Source organism: Aricia agestis, chromosome 3 (genome assembly GCF_905147365.1).
Source record: "Aricia agestis chromosome 3, ilAriAges1.1, whole genome shotgun sequence".
Classification (NCBI taxonomy): domain Eukaryota; kingdom Metazoa; phylum Arthropoda; class Insecta; order Lepidoptera; family Lycaenidae; genus Aricia; species Aricia agestis.
This window is the reverse complement of record NC_056408.1, coordinates 15,052,032-15,070,639: the sequence shown is the minus strand read 5'-3', so window position 1 is coordinate 15,070,639 and position 18,608 is coordinate 15,052,032. Positions and strand designations below refer to the sequence as shown.

General features: G+C 38.8%; 1 protein-coding gene across 2 annotated transcripts in view; it reads left to right on the top strand.

Annotated features, from left to right (window-relative positions):
- LOC121740203 (cadherin-87A) overlaps positions 1 to 18,608 on the top strand; it is a 55,561-nt gene that overhangs the window by 22,883 nt on the left and 14,070 nt on the right. For both annotated transcript variants that reach the window (XM_042132838.1, XM_042132839.1), the window contains 18 exons: positions 3,353 to 3,474; positions 3,664 to 3,750; positions 3,992 to 4,123; positions 4,847 to 4,972; positions 5,652 to 5,786; positions 7,158 to 7,350; positions 7,520 to 7,632; positions 7,828 to 8,025; positions 11,589 to 11,735; positions 12,015 to 12,202; positions 12,568 to 12,730; positions 13,164 to 13,313; positions 13,685 to 13,840; positions 14,828 to 14,951; positions 16,699 to 16,890; positions 17,014 to 17,249; positions 17,874 to 18,021; positions 18,399 to 18,596. In XM_042132838.1, the coding sequence (XP_041988772.1) occupies positions 3,353 to 3,474; positions 3,664 to 3,750; positions 3,992 to 4,123; positions 4,847 to 4,972; positions 5,652 to 5,786; positions 7,158 to 7,350; positions 7,520 to 7,632; positions 7,828 to 8,025; positions 11,589 to 11,735; positions 12,015 to 12,202; positions 12,568 to 12,730; positions 13,164 to 13,313; positions 13,685 to 13,840; positions 14,828 to 14,951; positions 16,699 to 16,890; positions 17,014 to 17,249; positions 17,874 to 18,021; positions 18,399 to 18,596 (2,808 nt within the window). The remainder of the gene's footprint in view (positions 1 to 3,352; positions 3,475 to 3,663; positions 3,751 to 3,991; positions 4,124 to 4,846; positions 4,973 to 5,651; positions 5,787 to 7,157; positions 7,351 to 7,519; positions 7,633 to 7,827; positions 8,026 to 11,588; positions 11,736 to 12,014; positions 12,203 to 12,567; positions 12,731 to 13,163; positions 13,314 to 13,684; positions 13,841 to 14,827; positions 14,952 to 16,698; positions 16,891 to 17,013; positions 17,250 to 17,873; positions 18,022 to 18,398; positions 18,597 to 18,608) is intronic.

The window sequence follows — 18,608 nt, the reverse complement described above, 5'->3', positions numbered from 1 at the left end:
GGTTAAAGTATGTAGTCAAGTTAGGGTCATATGGGCTCTTAACCGTCACGAGAATGGTCGGTTTTTATTGGAAGTAAATAGAACGCAATAATGACGTAAATGGAAATTAATAACGATGGTACTTAACCTTTCTATTGAGTATTATCTAGGTATTTGTGAGCTAAGTGCATTCAATGATTGCTAGCTTTTTATTGCATTTTAGATGACCCGGTCAATTTTATAATCACTTTCTCCGTAATATAAGTAAGCCTTTCCTGGACTTCCACAGACATTTCAAGACTAAAATAAGCTAAATGGGTTTAACCGATTGCGAGTTTAAGTACTAACAAAATCCATATTTTGAACTAATTGTCCTTAATGACATCTAACAAAAGTGAGACTTCTTAAACGAGTTAACTTAACATAGATCTAATTCTCACGAACTTCTTAGTCAAATATGGTTAAATTAACCGAGTAGAAGTTAAACAATAACACATGGTCGATAAGAAAGACAGTAATTTGTATAAAATCTTCTATTCTAGTACGAGGGCTGCTATTTATGTATCCGGAACTGGCCACTTACAATAACAATATTTAAAAAGTAATTACAACATTTGAAAATAGAACTCTTTGGTTGAAGAATACATTTTGTTTCATGTGACTGTCAATTATTTTTCCATTGTGGCGTCATTTTGAAAATTGCGTGTCTTCATTTGCCATGGATTTAACGCGTGAACATTTTCGTGCAATGATTTACTACGATTTTCGGCGTGGGCTAAATTAACAACAGTGCTTTATTCAACTCACCGCAACTTTTGGAGATGAAGCACCATCAAAAACCACTGTTTATCACTGGTACAGTGAGTTTAATCGTGGGCGGTCTATGCTCACGGATGAAAATAAAGAAGGTCGCCCAAAAACAGCTGTTGTCCCACAAAATATAGATGCTGTGCGGGAACTAATAATGCGTGATCGTCATGTTACATATCGCGAGATAGAGGCGTCCTTAGGCATAAGTATGACGAGCATACATAAGATATTACACGAACATTTGGCTGTAAAAAAAATATGTTCGCGTTGGATTCCGCACAACTTGACAATCGATCAAAAACGGGCTCGTGTCGATTGGTGCAAAAAAATGATAAAAAAATACAACCGTGGTACGTCAAAAGCCGTTTATAATATCTACACAGGTGATGAATCTTGGATCTATGCATATGACCCCGAAACTAAACAACAGTCAACGGTGTGGGTGTTCCAAGATGAGCCGAAACCAACAAAAGTTACTCGTGCAAAAAGTACTTTGAAGTAAATGGTCGCCTGTTTTTTTGGAATTAATGGACATGTGGCTACAGTGCCATTAGAGAATCGTAAAACGGTTAATTCTGAATGGTATACGACCATTTGCTTACCAGAAGTCTTTGAAGAAATAAGAAAGGACAACCGACAACGCAGAATCATATTACATCACGACAATGCTAGCTGTCACACCTCAGCTGAAACAACTCAGTTTTTGGAGGGTCAAAAGATCGAATTGACTGGTCATCCGCCGTACAGCCCTGATTTGGCACCTAACGATTTCTTTTTATTTCCATACGCGAAGAACAAATTACGTGGTCAACGTTTTTCGAGCCGCGAAGAGGCTGTTGATGCGTTCAAAATGCACGTTTTGGAGATACCTCAATCAGAATGGAAAAAGTGCTATGAAAATTGGTTCCAGCGTATGCAAAAGTGTGTCGATCATCGCGGCGAATATTTTGAAAAGCAATAAAACCATATTAAATGATATATGTTTGTTTCTTTTTTTAATTCCGGATACATAAATAGCAGCCCTCGTATTACCGTGAGCACAGCATACATAATTCAGGGCCGGATCAACCATAATATAGCACTTGTAGCACGAGCTTCTGGTAGGGTTGCCAACTTTCGAAAGGACCAACCCGGGAGGATTGTAGGGGGGGGGGGCGGTATGTGAAAGAACATACTCTCAGGACCATTTCTCTCTTTCATATGAAGTCATTAGTAAGCCCAGAGTTAATCCAAGCGATTTTCTTCGAACAGATATGATTGTCCAATCCAACTTCATCTTACAAGTCAATTATTATGCAATAATTATTAGTTTTTGAAAACCGGAGAAATTATCTTTCTCCGGGAGGACGGGAGGTTAAGCATTATTACCGGAGTCTCCCGGGCAATCCGGGAGGGTTGGGAACCCTAGCTTCTGGCCTCCGCGATTTGAGAGGCAACGTCCGCGTCTTCCTCCGATTTACAAGTTTTATATATTATACGTTGCGAAAACAGTGTATTAACTATGTTAATTCTGAATAATTGTATATTATGTGTTAAAATGCTCTCTAACAAAATTAATAAAAAACATAGTTATTTACCAAACCTTGGCTGTTGATATAACAAACGAAAGTAAATTATAACAGATTCTGAGTCAGAATATGCTACGGGCCCCTCGCTATCTAAATACGCCACTGAGTAACATGAGTGATATAATGTATGCAGTAAATTATCACCGTGTACGTTGAAACAATGGCTTCTTACAGAAAAACTGGCACAAAAACTACGTTCATTAACACCAACTCGCTTTTCAACGAAGAAATTGTATAGCGGGACATTCAATACAAGTACAGATACAGCCTACTTGACGAATGTAATTGCTCATTAATTATTTTTTTGCGTGTAAATGAATTTTTTGCAAGTAAGACATGTCGTACAAGTTTCATGAAAGACGTGAGAAGTTTTTACCCTATATTATATCTTTAAACGAGCAATTCTTGTATATATTATAAAATTGGAATCTCGGAATCGGCTCCAACGATTTATTCATGAAATTTAGTATATACGGGGTTTCGGGGGCGATAAATCGATCTAGCTAGAAATCATTTTTAGAAAATTTCATTTTATTGGTGTTTTATCGAATACCGAGCAAAGCTCGGTCAAATAGCTAGTTATGTATTAAAGCAAAACGTTAAAGAAGAAAAAAAATTGCAGTTTGTTCCAACGTAGAGCCTAAACTACTTGCTTATCTGATTTTTTATTTGTATGGGTAAAGTGTCAATAAATTAATTCATATTTTTAACCGACTTCCAAAACGAAGGAGGTTATTTTAATTCGGTATGTAAATATACATACCTACTTAAATGTAAAATGCATGATTTTGTCTCTATCTGTATTTGTTACCTATGCTTATTGAAGCTTTGACTTATCCAATTTCTTCCATAGATACTACATTACCTAGAATCTATATTCTAGAATATAAAAGAATGACTCTGAAATCTTATATTAATAAATAATAATCCTCTTCTAACATAAGGCTAGTATTAATAATAATTCGCTGTTATCACCAAGCTCTACTTTTCTCTAGGCGCGGCGAACCAGCTGCCGGTGTTCACGCAGGATATGGACAACCTGCCGCTGTCGGAGAGCACTCCTCTGGGCACCGTGGTCTACACGCTGCAGGGCACAACCGACCCTGAGGGTTTGCCGGTAAGAGAAACTGGCTAAATACGTAAAAGCCTGTGCCATCCGACACCGTGAATAAAAAAGCGCTGTGATTGGTATTTGGTCGAGACGTTCGCGCCTCTTTTGAAATATGGTTTCCATGTCTCAATTTTTATTTCCACCAGTTTCGAAACAGTTTTTTTAATTTTTCTACAAAATTAATTTTATTCGCAGATAAAATATGGACTAGTTGGTACAGACAAGTTTTTTGTAAATCCAGAGACTGGCGAGGTTACACTACAACAGAGCTTGGATAGAGAAGTGAGTTTTATATCTTAAATTAAAAGTATTTTATGTGTGTAAAATTTAATGTTTAAAATTAAGAATGGAAGTATTTTTTTTATTTTATTTTTATTTTTTCCTTCATAGAGTTTCTTAGAACTTGTTCTTAGAGTTTTCTTAGACCGAGGCACCAAAGTCAAAAGTATACACTTCTGCTTGTTGTACTTTGAGTATTAAGTAATAAGCATTGATAACATTTTAAACGAAAGTAAACTTTCAGAGGGAAGACACGATAAAGTTTCTCGTGTCGATAGAGAATGAAGACCCGGAGACAAAACAGGCGCTGGTCACGACGCAGCCGGTCAGCGTCATTGTGCTGGACGAAAACGATAACCCGCCGATGTTCAAGAATGTAAGTTGCTTCGAAATGTACTGAGAAGTTGATTCATAGCCAGATGGTGGACCTACGTAGTTTGGTCGAGTTATGACAAGACCAGCCGAACATTTAATTTAAATTTGATATAACCCGACCAAATGACGTAGGTCTTCAAATGATGAATGGTACTATCAGATAGGTTGATTCATAAGCCCATACACAATGGCCCACGATGGCCCACTGCAGAGTGCAGGCGCAAAGGCGCATGGCCCGTTACTGCACCTTGGCAATCCATGTCCTGATACTACCCATAGTAGATTTTTAAGGTAAAGGTCTCCTTAAATCGTAGATTACGCTTAATTTCGTGGTCATGCATATTGAGTGCCTATACATTTGGTATGTGTGCTCAAAAGTGGCAATTTAAAATATCTTAAAATCTTAATGGATTCGTGCAGTAGCCAGCACAGATGACCATTGTCATTGCCTATCACAGATTAAAATCTTAAGATTAGCCAGAGACCTGGAAACACTGCAATTATAGACTTGCTGTAGGCATGGCTTGCCGAGGTATTTCTATTTGTTTGTTTAAATGTTTAATCACTAATTAGTGTTTCGTAGGTACGGTAAAAATAACCACTTGTACCAGACTGCATTATTTAGAAGGAGTACGTAGTTCTCAAGCCTAGATAATTAGGAGAGAACTTGAACGAATTAGGAGCTACTATAAAAATGTTTCCTTTGTTATTTTTTTTTTTTCAGACGCCATACGAAGTAGATGTTTCCGAAGACGAGAAAATTGGTACGACGATACTAAATAACATAGAAGTGGAGGATCAGGATTCAGTGGGAGATAGTCTCGATGTCGGCTGCATTCCTAATAGTCAGGTAAGTTTGTAAGCTCCCAAAATATAGATATTTAATGGATTCCATGATATTAAAATAAAGTTATTACCTAAGTATATAGGCTACACAAAACTTTGATATTGATCGCCGAAAATGGAAGAGAAAACTCAGCGACGGATTCTAAGGTGTACACATTAGAATCGGTCGCTGAGACCGCATAACGCATAACTTTAAAATCCCCGAAAAACGTTTTTCGGGGATTTTAAGAGGATACACCAGGGGTTAGAGAAATGAAAAAAAAGTACGTGTAACATCTATAGCTGTCTCCCTTACTTCAAACCTATACCGCAGAACGCGATAGAGACAACTGTAGAAAATCAACGATTCGTTGTCCCCTGATTCCTTCTCCAAAACTTAACCGATTTAAGTACTTTTTTCATTAAAGATTAAAGAAAGGCTTGAGCTGTGTTCCTATGTTTTATTTTTTTTGTATAATCTAGATAAAACTGTTTTCTAGATGTTTGAACACAGCGGAAAATCTGGACCATTTCTTTTTGGGTTTTTGAACGTTCATATCTTATTTATTAATTAAATTATGAAAAAAAAAAGAAAACATAGGGACATTGTATTAGTGGCCGTATACATTCAGGAAAAAAATTATAACTCTACTAGCATTATCCAGGGAGGAAACAGGGGATTTGATACTTTGTTTTCATTTCAGTGGCCAGAAACTTGCAATCTCTTCGAGGTGGTAACTCTACAGTCGACAGCCAACCACTTCACAGGAGCGCTGGTGTTGAGAGGACACCTGGACTACAACGACAAACAGTTCTACCAGATACATATCTACGCGACGGTAGGATACTAATATTGTCAATGCAAAAGTATGTCTGTATCCTCCTTACGCCCAAACTTGATGAAATTAGGCGTGACATTGAGTCCCTTGAAAGCTAGAGAATCGTCGTCACGCAGTTCTCAGAGTAAAAGTAAGATTCCAGCACGACATACGACGCAGCGCCAAGTTTTCGATAAAGTGTTTAATTGAACTTAACTCCCATTACATGCAATGTTGCACAAATGGCCAAAATATAGCCAAACCTTTTTTTTTTTTTTTTTTTTTTTTTTTTTTTTTTTTTTTTTTTTTTTTTTTTTTTTTTTTTTAATGGCCCCTATATGGGACCTCTTGTTCCCCCTTACATAATAAGGGACAATTGTTTGCATGTTACATTTTATCCTTAATTTGTTGACAAATTGTTTACATTGATCATTTTTACATTTACATATTATATACATAAAGCTTAATACTACATCAATTTTTATGCATTACTTTACACATTTTTCGACACTTCGCGGGAGTGTTCGGTGCGAATTTGTTTTGCTGGAGTTATTTACTTACGAAATAATTCTTACAATTGAGTGGGATGCATGACGTACAGTTGCATATTGTTGGTATATTTCTATAGCATTGAAATTCCATTATACATAATCTTATATACCTATATATAATTTTAATTTGGTTTGCTTTACATTTTATTTTTATAATATCTATTTAGTACATATTTCTTATTCCTCAGTGTTGTTTACATTATTATCTATAATTTACATATTATTGATCTCTATTTCTATCTTGGACTATATTATGGCTACCTTATAATTACCTATGTATAATTTTACAATTGTTTGTTACAGTTCTGTTTCATACTATCTTTTTGACACATGTTTTATATTTCTTTAGTATTGTTTACATCGTTATCTATAAGTTACATATTATATTCTTCTGTTATATTACATATCACACAATTACATATATTCAATTTCATAAACATCTGTACGTAAATACTTTGCTATGTTATAAATTATAATATATTGTTCGTATAATAAATATTTAATAATATATTCTTATGTATAAAATAATTGTTACTGCTTATTTATTTGCTTAGTCTATATATGCTTTGTTATTTTTATCATAACCATATATATGACAAGTGTTTTTTTTTTTTTTTTTTTTTTTTTCAATATATAGTTAGCCAAGCCTATTGACATACTTATTAGTTAGTGCAGTCAGTTAAGGTTTTCACCTCCGATTTCGTTTAACCTCCATCGATTTTCATGCACATAGGTCAGTAGGTGGGGGATACCTGAAACAAAAGTGATACTCGTATAGTGCAAACTTGCGCTGATAAGTATACAGTGTAGTCTTTTACCACTAACTAACATCTTCCAACAGGACGGCAGCCAAAACTCGACGTCGGTGATCGAAGTGAAGGTGCTGGACGTCCAGAACAGTCCGCCCGTGTTCAGCGGTTCCCTCAGCACGTCGCTGGCCGAGGACGTGCCCGCTGGGACGCTCGCGCTGAAGATAACCGCAAGAGATCCTGATAGAGCCCAGCCCAGGGACGTGCACTTGGAGCTTATTACTAGTGAGTGTTTTTTACGGATGGAGGATAAGCCATGTCACGTAAATTTTACTGATAGCTATATTGAAGTAGACTTTAAATATTATAGCAAGTAATGATGGGCGGAAAAATATTTATATCTGAGTGTGGCCGTATCAGACGTGTTGTATAAAAAAATATTTTTAATCAACAGATCCACACAACTTTTTCTGGCTGGACAGTGCGACTGGTGACTTGAAGACAGCTAAGCCTCTTGATCGAGAAGCATTAGAAGACCCATCATCGCCACTGAATCTTACAATTCGCGTAAGGCATAGTTGTTACAATATTAACCCATCAAGCTCCATAAGCTCACCGATGAGCGAGACGCAATAGAATAACAATAGATTTCCAAGAATCCACGATCGAAGGATTAATATCCGCAAAAAAGAAGATGTAAAGGAGAGATTTGTCTTGCTAAACGACCTAGGAATGGAATTTTTGACAATTGTTTTATTTCAGGCGAGTGAAATCGTAAACGGTGCTCCGTTGATATCAAACCTAACATCAACGGTGGCGACCGTCACCGTCACCATCAAGGACGTGAACGACGAGCCGCCGCGGTTCAACAAGCGGGAGTACAGCGTGGAGCTGCCGGAGAACCTGCCGATCGGCACGCCCCTCCCCAACCTCGACATGGTGGTCACCGACACCGACGTGGTGAGTGTAGCTGGTGATCGTCATCGTCACCAGTTTATTGTCAAAGAAGCGGTAGCTCTAGCGCCGAATCTGCCGCTGACCACACCGATACTGACGTGATAAGTGGCTGGTGATATCACCACAATAGTGGTGAAATCACCTCAGTATCAAAAGTCAAGAACGAGCCACCGTGGTTCAACCTTCGAAGGTAGACATGATGAAGGTAGTGGGTGTATTGTAATGTCAACTTTGCCCATCGTGAAAGTCCCAGAAAGCATTGTGTGCCTGGTTACTCATTGCACTCTCAGGGTTAAGCTTGAGTTTTCAAGTTGCGTAATCCAAACGTTAGTGAAAACTATTTTGTTAACCGACTTCCAAAAAACGAGGAGGTTATATATTCGGCTGTGGATATTATTTTTTTATATTTTTGTATGTTCGACCACTACTCCGCCGTTTGTGAACCGATTTTCAAAATTTTTGTTTTGTTATATTAGGTTTCACTTCAATTTGATCCCATTTTCACAAAAGTGGTGATCTGATGATGGGATCCATGAGTAATCGAGGGAACTTCTCAAAATTTAAATGGAAACATATGGTGATTTTGGTTTTATGAGAAGCATCCTAAGCATATGCTACCAAAACGCAAGATTTTGCACCAAGGTATACTATGGTTCCGAAGATACTAAGAGAACTCCGGATTCCTTATAGATACAAGTTTGGGGGTTTAGGCGTTGTTTTAAGAACTGAAAGCATATGCTACTATGCAAATTATATTCATCATCATCATCTTCATCACTACCATGTCAGGGTCACCAATGTCACAACTCACATGGTTGTATATGGATACAATATATACACAACACCATAAAATATCATCAGTCATCACGTTATGTCCTTATTTATTTGGTATATTTCAAAGCGATTTTAATATAAAAAAATATACTCAATGTTGTTTCATAATGTTGTTTCAAAATACATAATATTTCAAGTACCACAAAATTGAACATAAGTAACAAATTCAACCTTTACTCCAGAGCGTAAGGCACACATTTGGGTTGGACTGAAGGAAACGGGGCACTATGGAAAAAATACTTAAAAAAATTTTTCGTCAAAATTTTAACCTCTTATAACCACCCTTTTTTAATATACCAATCGATAGGGGGCGCCAAGGGGAGCAAAAAAGCTCAGATAAACTTTTCTCAAAAATCAACCCCTGTCGAAAGACAGGCCGAAATGTGACCCTCGTTAGCACGGAGAAAATACTTTAAAAAATTTGGACGAAAAAATTCTACCTCTTATAACCACCCCTTTTGAATACACCAATCGATAGGGGGCGCCAAGGGGAGTAAGAAAGCTTAAATAAGCTTTTCTCAAAAATCAACCCCCGGCCAGATACAGGCCGATATACGAACCTCGTTAGTATGGCGAAAATACTTGGAAAAATTTTGATGACAAAAACACAACCCCCTATGACCATCCCTTTTTATTATACCAATAGATAGGGGGCGCCAAGGGAAGCAAAAAAGCTCAGATAAACTTTTTCAAAAATCAACCCCTGTCGAATGACAGGCCGAAATGTGACCCTTGTTAGTATGGCGAAAATACTTAGAAAAATTTGGCTAAGGTTTAGGAACCTACGTCAATTAAATGTTGGTGACATGGGTTAAGGAGGATTGTTTTGGGTGAGAAAAACTCCTACTTACCGTTTCCACCGCCAGTAAACTCTCCGTTTAGAAGAAATTCGCATTTGAGATTTTCGTAATCTTCAGATAAGATCATCTGTTTTCTGATATTTACGAAGTATTTTTAAGGCATCTCAAGGCTGTGATGAGTGGGTCTTACTTAACTACTCAGCCACGGATACCGAAGGGGGGGCTCGGGGGGCGCAGCCCCCCGCCAAAACAAAAACAAACATAATCTAGAAAGTCCAAAAGTAGGTTAGGTTAGGTTGGAACTTAGACCACAACACCCAGATATAGGAGCCCCGCGTAGCGGGGCTCCGTCGACTTTAATATACCAATCGATAGGGGGCGCCAAGGGGAGCAAAAAAGCTCAGATAAACTTTTCTCAAAAATCAACCCCTGTCGAAAGACAGGCCGAAATGTGACCCTCGTTAGCACGGAGAAAATACTTTAAAAAATTTGGACGAAAAAATTCTACCTCTTATAACCACCCCTTTTGAATACACCAATCGATAGGGGGCGCCAAGGGGAGTAAGAAAGCTTAAATAAGCTTTTCTCAAAAATCAACCCCCGGCCAGATACAGGCCGATATACGAACCTCGTTAGTATGGCGAAAATACTTGGAAAAATTTTGATGACAAAAACACAACCCCCTATGACCATCCCTTTTTATTATACCAATAGATAGGGGGCGCCAAGGGAAGCAAAAAAGCTCAGATAAACTTTTTCAAAAATCAACCCCTGTCGAATGACAGGCCGAAATGTGACCCTTGTTAGTATGGCGAAAATACTTAGAAAAATTTGGCTAAGGTTTAGGAACCTACGTCAATTAAATGTTGGTGACATGGGTTAAGGAGGATTGTTTTGGGTGAGAAAAACTCCTACTTACCGTTTCCACCGCCAGTAAACTCTCCGTTTAGAAGAAATTCGCATTTGAGATTTTCGTAATCTTCAGATAAGATCATCTGTTTTCTGATATTTACGAAGTATTTTTAAGGCATCTCAAGGCTGTGATGAGTGGGTCTTACTTAACTACTCAGCCACGGATACCGAAGGGGGGGCTCGGGGGGCGCAGCCCCCCGCCAAAACAAAAACAAACATAATCTAGAAAGTCCAAAAGTAGGTTAGGTTAGGTTGGAACTTAGACCACAACACCCAGATATAGGAGCCCCGCGTAGCGGGGCTCCGTCGACTTTCTTTTGTAGTAGTTTGTCAAATAAATTGGGGTAGGTTTTTAAACATTTACCAAGATTAAGATAATATTAAGGGGTTGAAGTATTTTCTTACGCGATGGTTAGTAGGTAACTAAAAAGAGTGAAATTATTATTTTTAACAAAAAATTAAAACCGACTTCCAAGGTAAAAACAATAATAACATCCTTATAATATGAACTAAAAAGTATTAAATAATTTTTCCTATCTAATAGTGCCTTTTTCCGAATTCGGCTAAACCTCAACTATTTCTGTACTTAATCTTCATAATTTTGAAGTCGGTGCCAGTTCCAAAAGTTTCAAATATTCTGTCAGAGAACTAAAGATTCAGCTATCTGGTACCGACTTCAAAATGATGAAGATTGAGTACAGAAATAGTTGAGGCTTAACCGAATTCGGAAAAAAGCACTATTAGATAGGAAAAATTATTTAATACTTTTTAGTTCATATTATAAGGATGTTATTATTTGTTTTTACCTTGGAAGTCGGTTTTAATTTTTTGTTAAAAATAATAATATAAAATTATAATGTTTAAGAGATACCTTACTTTCAATGTTCAATATTCGAAAAACGTTACGATTTCATAGCTGCAATAACTTATCTTAATATCCCTTTAAACTACGTCATGGTTTTATACATTGAAAAATATGTTCAGAATAATTACTGTTTTTAAGAAAATACTTTTTTTCAGGGCATGAACTCCGTATTCACGTTACGCGTGTCAGAGTCAGGGTGGACGGTGGAGCCGGCTGAAGCCAACGGTAAAGCAACGGTCACACTGCGACTCAACTCCTCGCTCGATTATGAAGATCCTAACCAGAGGAGGTTTATCATCGAGGTAAGAATTATTGTTAAACCTACGTTTTAAAAACTACTTTGTGTATATTTTTATAGCTGTATGGATATAAGGATTTTTGATAACTCTTATCGTTTCTTGCAAGAGCTAAACTGCGTTCACATTGATCATTTGATGAGTATGATACTATTTCGCTTTGGAATGACTATTAAATTTCATTATAATAATATAATGTTGTCTAAAATGTACCTCCATTGTTCTGTCGGGTCACTTGCAATTACGCTGGTTAAGCCGAAAACTTAAGCTACCTCTTATCCCCAGGTAATAGCTGAAGAGCTCCACACCTCCCCTCGCCTCTCCTCCCGAGCCTCCGTATTAGTGACGCTGGTTGATGCCAACGACAACGCCCCAGAGTTCAGCGACGAAGCCTACCCTGTTAGTCTACCGGAGGCGGCCGCGCCAGGGACTAGGGTTACGGCGCTGAGGGCTTCGGATAAGGATACTGGGAGGTAAGAACACAACATATTTTGAGGTTTCCTAATCTTGCTTTGGATATGAAATTCCATTATATATATAAAGATTTTTAGGTAGAAAATGTGAAAACCGAACATGCCACATAGCTTATTACGAAACACATTTTTGGTCAGCAAAAACTGAATGATACCAGCTGCTGTGTGGTAGTGCGAGGTCAATGAGTATTTTTCCTCTGCCTAAATGCCTCTTAGCTCGCTCTCTCTCTCTTAACTCATGTAGTATGTGTGTAGTTTTTGTTTTCGATTTCATATTTTTTACATAAGCAGCAGATCTTGAAATGTATCTACTGATGAAGCGGTAGCTTTCTCCAAGTCCACACTTCATATTGTTATCTTTCTAGATTCGGCACAGAAGGCATAGTGTACACACTATCGGGTAGCGGCGCTGAACTGTTCAATGTAGACAACCGCAGCGGTGTAATAACTGTGGCCGAGTGCCCCACGCCTGGCAAGTCGCCCTGCCTCGACTATGAGACGAGGAAGGACTACTTCTTGCAGTATAAGGTAATTAACGCGAATCTTGGTAAAAGAGTAAGGTAAAAAAATATATAAGAGCAGTAAAACAATAAAATGAACGGCTTTGGTTGATGATGTTTAGATGAGATGTTCTGGAACGATGGGAACAAGGGGCAGTTCACATTGCAATGTTGATGAAGTTCGATGTATAAAAAAATTTAGCCTTACTTACTTTACAAGATACTCATTTGATAATCTTGATTTGCAGTTTCAATAACGCCTGTTCCAAAAAATGGCTCGTTTAAATTTAAAATGTATCGCAAATCATTTCGAATAGGCTTTAGGCTTTGGGAATCGTCTTTTTTGTTTTTGTTTGGTTTGGACCATACATTCCTTTGGACTTCTTATCTGTATATTGTTTACTTGAGCATATTCAGTCTATCCAATTTATGTTTCTTGATTATGTTTGCTCCATTCTTAGGCCACGGACGACGACGGTCAAGGCCAGATGTCAGTGGTGTCCCTACAAGTGTCTCTCACCGACTCCAACGACAACCCGCCCGTGTTCGTCACGCCCGTGTACAAGGCGTCCATTGATGAAGACGCTATTAAGTTCGAGCCGGAACTGCAGGTACGACTTTATAATATTCATCTTGTGATATTCAATCAGTAAATATGTGTTGATAATATAATATTAAAATTAATGGAATTAAACTGATAATTTCTGAAAATAATTTACTTTCAAATACAATATTTAGTTATCAAACGAATCATTGCTGATGAGGCTATTGACCTCATAATGTCAGCTGTTTTGATGCTGCAGAAATAGACAATATTATGAATCACAGTTTTTTGGGATAAACATTAATCTCTTGATCTACGCGTGTGATTTTTACACATGCGGTATCAAATTGAGCTATTTTTAGAATATTATACTTTAAATATTTATACGCGTTACATGTGGCATACATGGACTATATTTAGCTATAATTTGTACTGCAGGTCCAAGCTCGCGATGCTGACGCCACGTCCGACATTCGGTATACGCTGTTGGGGCCGCCATCGCCGTTCTGGGTGGAGGAGGCCAGCGGGCGCGTGGTGGTGCGACACCCGCAGCTGCTCACCGAGCTGGGCGGCCACGCCGTGCTCACTGTCATGGTGAGTACCCCTAGGTCCAAGTTCACGATGCTGACGCCACATCCGACATTCGGTATACGCTGTTGGGGCCGCCATCGCCGTTCTGGGTGGAGGAGGCCAGCGGGCGCGTGGTGGTGCGACACCCGCAGCTGCTCGCCGAGCTGGGCGGCCACGCCGTGCTCACTGTCATGGTGAGTACCCCTAGGTCCAAGTTCACGATGCTGACGCCACATCCGACATTCGGTATACGCTGTTGGGGCCACCGTCACCGTTCTGGGTGGAGGAGGCCAGCGGGCGCGTGGTGGTGCGACACCCGCAGCTGCTCGCCGAGCTGGGCGGCCACGCCGTGCTCACTGTCATGGTGAGTACCACCATGTCTTAGCAGATTTGATGTTTGCTACTCGCTAGCGGGGCTACTGCTAATTGGCTAGGCCGTGCTAATGACTAATGAGTAATGCGATGCCTACAAGCAGCTCTATGGTGACGTCATAATCGAATAGCATTTTGTATGGAGCGTTTTGGGCAGGTCTATTTTATGAGATGTTTGAATTGTCATATCTTGGTGAATTTTTAAGCTATCAGAGCTACGAATAATAAAAACTATATTATTCGTAGTATCAGAGTCGTTCTTTCTATTTTTGAAATGTTTCTATTTTTGAAAGGTCTTTTAATTACCAAGATAAAAAAAAATAGTCATCGGCATCTATTGTAACGGTACGCCGCAGTGTTAGAAAGGACAGAAGTTAAGCTACATAATGTTGAACGCTCTGATTTCTGTTAGAGATAATAGCAGTTCCTGTTGTGTCGTTTTTCTTCTGTGTATATTTCGTGTTAATTCTTTAAGCCCCATAAGAGCACCGGTGATCGCGACAACAATAGAATACAGCATTTCCTGGAAACTGTGATCGAAGTATTAAAAATGTATGTGTGCAATAAATAGTAAATAAATTTAAAAAAAAGTTCTCAAAACTGATATTATTTACCTACGTAAGGATTTAATTATTACAGGCTACAGATGGCGTGCACAACACGACCTGTCTGGTGGAGATAACAGTTCGAGACGTCAACAACCACGCACCAGTGTTCGACACCGACAAGTACAATGCTAATATCACCGAAGACGCTCCTATAGGTGAGAGTATTGGTCAAGTTTGTCTTATTTCGCTCAAACTCAAACTCAAAATTTTTTATTCAGAATAAATTTTTGCAAATGTTCTCTGAAAGTCTACATGATGCCTACCACCGGTTCGGGAACTAACCCGGCGAGAAGAACCGGCGTAAGAAACTCGCACGGGGTCCACTTTTTTACCAAAAAAAGTGAGAAAAAAAAATAATCTTTAAAATAAGGTTTACAATGTTGTAACTTAAAATTATACAATGTCAATTTACATACATAATTGTAAGTCATAAAATAATGTAGAAATAGCCTTGCAAGCAGCCTACTCCCAAGATGTGCCATCGTTTATGAAATCATTGACCTTATAATAGGCTTTGGCACACAAACGCTCTTTGACTACTTTTTTAAATTTGTTAATGGAAAGATTTTGAACGTTTTCTGGGATTTTATTGTAAAGGCGTATACATTGACCTTTAAAATATTTACCAACTTTACTAAGTCTGATCACCGGTATTTCTAGTTTGTACTTATTTCTAGTGTTTCTTCCGTGACTGTCACTTTTGGTTGTAAATTTACTAAGATTCTTTCTAACATATAATACATTATTCAAAATGTATTTAGAAGCAACAGTTAGAATACCAATTTCTTTAAACTTTTCTCTCAGAGATTCAAAAGCTGACATTTTATAAATTGAACATATAGCTCGCTTCTGCAGCACAAAAATTGTATTAATGTCGGCAGCGTTTCCCCATAAGAGGATGCCATATGACATTCTACTATGAAAATAACTGAAATAAACTAGTCTTGCTGTGTCTTCGTCAGAAATTTCCCGTATTTTTCTGACTGCGTATGCTGCAGAACTGAGCCTATCTTCAAGATTAGCAATATGAGGACCCCACTGTAATTTACTGTCTAGTGTAATGCCTAAGAATACAGTGGTGTCCACCAAATTCATCTTCTCATCATTTAATAGTATATTGGTTTTAACTTGCCTAACGTTGGGCAAAGTAAATTTTAAACATTTAGTTTTCTTAGAATTTAGAAGTAAGTTATTAACGTTAAACCAATGTACTATTTTTGAGAGAGCACTATTTACCTCGTCGTAATTTGACTGTTGTCGCTTCACTTTAAAAATAAGTGAAGTGTCATCAGCAAAAAGTATCTCATTATCCTTAACAAGATAAGGTAAGCCATTTATGTAGATGAGAAAAAGAAATGGACCTAAAATTGATCCCTGTGGGACGCCTAAGTCTAGTTTGGTCCCATTGGACCTTTTACTATTAATGTCAACTCTTTGAGTTCTACTTTTGAGGTAAGATGTCAAAAGGTTGAGTGCCGAGTCCCTAATGCCATAGTGGTGCAATTTCCTGATCAATGTAGCATGCCTAACACAGTCAAAAGCCTTGGAGAGGTCGCAAAAAACCCCTAGGGCATCCCGCGAGTCCTCCCATGCTTCAAATATACTATAAAGAAGACCTATACCAGCATCCGTAGTGGATTGACCCTTAGTAAAACCATATTGATTATAGTGTAATAAATTATTTAAGTTAAAATGTAATAGTAACTGATTTAAAAGTATTATTTTACTTAGAGTAAAATATTTGAAATCTCGTGATCGCTGATCTCGTGACTATCACAATGCACAAAAAGCCAGCAGCGCAGTCTACATAATATAATAATTCAAATTCATACGCGTAGCAAGGAGTATGAAAACATTTAGTTTAACATAAAGTTACAATATAAAAATATGCACCAATTTCAGGCACGGAAGTAGCCGCAGTCCACGCGACGGATCTCGACAGCGGCATCAACTCGGAGTTCTCGTACGCGATACAGAAGGGCGCGCTGGAATCGTTCGTCGTCGACAACAGCACGGGCGTCGTCACCGTCGCCGCACACCTCGACTACGACAGACGCAACACGTACCGGATACAGATCGTCGCCACTGATATGGGTAAGTGTTGTTGTAATATGACTTACCATGAACCCTCCGTGCGCGAGTCCGACTCGCATTTGGCCGATTATTTTAAGTCCGTTAACTTTTTTTGAAGTCGGTTAAAACGAATCCACATTCCAGGTATACCGACCCTAACCGGCACTACGGAGCTAACAGTCCACGTGATCAACGTGAACGACAAGCGGCCGTACTTCACGCCCGTTATACAGAGAGCCGAGGTGTCGGCGGACGCGGAGCCCGGCACGGTCCTACATACGCTAGTCGCCATAGACCCGGATATAACTGATCACGAGCTGCTGATGTATGAGCTCGCCACGGATAGAGCTATACGGGCTGTCGATAAACATGGTAAAGAGGTGAGTGGTATATCTGGTACATGGACAGAATGTTATCTTCCGAAAAAAGAAACCAGAAACAAAGCCTTTCACTCTTATGTAAGTACCATCGAAGAGATTGATTCATGCCTGGCAGATGGCGGTCCTACGTCATTTGGCCCGGTTATGTCAATCCAATTTTAGTACATTCAGCCCAGATACTGGTGAATACAATAGGTAAGTTACAATGCTAATTTAAGCATCTTTTGGACTTAGAATTCGGCCACTACAAAAATAACTTTTGACAAAAGAGGTTGCGTCTGTCGAGTTACATTTAAATGAATACCACGGTAGCTCTTTTAGCTAAATACCAAAATTTTAATTTGGTATCCTTTTAACTTTTACTTATCGTGGTCTGTAGTATAATATGTAAAAGTAAGACAGAAAGGGAATGAATGAATGAAATGAATGAATTAATGAAAATTGAAAACACTTTATTGCACCAAAACAAAAATGACATACAAAACTTAGTAACTATAAGAGTAAAAAGTACAAAAGGCGGAGAAGGAATGAGACAATGCTTGTCCCTAACTGAAAAACGGTTTTAATTTTCTTCACTTTGAATTTGTTCTTTCTTCGTTACTCATGTCATAATATCGTTACCAGGTGGCAGGAGATGGTATCTCTTGGTTCCACGTCCTATCCAACGGGACGGTTGAGGTAGCACAGAAGCTGGACCGGGAACGCGCGGCTGTCGTGACGCTGCCCGTCGCCGTCACCGATACGTCTGCTCCCACGCTGCAACGGGCTGATGGTATGTCAATGGCGTCACACTGAAAAAGATACTCGGACGAAATATTTATGGGTTGCTATGGAGAACGGCTGCGCTTAAAGCAAGTCCTTCATGCATATTCCTTCCGAATAAAAAATTAATAATTTTTAGTTGTAAAAATATTGTATTGCAAACAAATGGCAAAAAATCGTTTTCGTAATTTTTAATTTTTATAGTTAAAAATACTAGATAATAATATATATAACTTAGTAGGGACGTCAACATGATCCAGGGGGGGGGGGGGGGCAGCTGCCTCCCCTGACCCCCCCTGACCCCCCCCCCCCCTGCCCCCTAGGTACGCCCATGAACGACGCGCAACGTATATACCATTGGGAGTAAATCCAACATCTTCATTTCAGGTGAACTAATCATCAACATAGTGGACGTGAACCGCAACGCGCCTGTATTCGGTCAGCCCGCGTACCTCACCGTTGTAGCCGAGGAGACGCCAGTTGGCAGCGTGCTGGGGACCTACACTGCGACTGACAGAGAATCGCCTATCGCTGCCATCACTATAGACCCCCCGAGCCCGTACTTCGAGATTGATAATGTCACAGGTAAAATAAAAT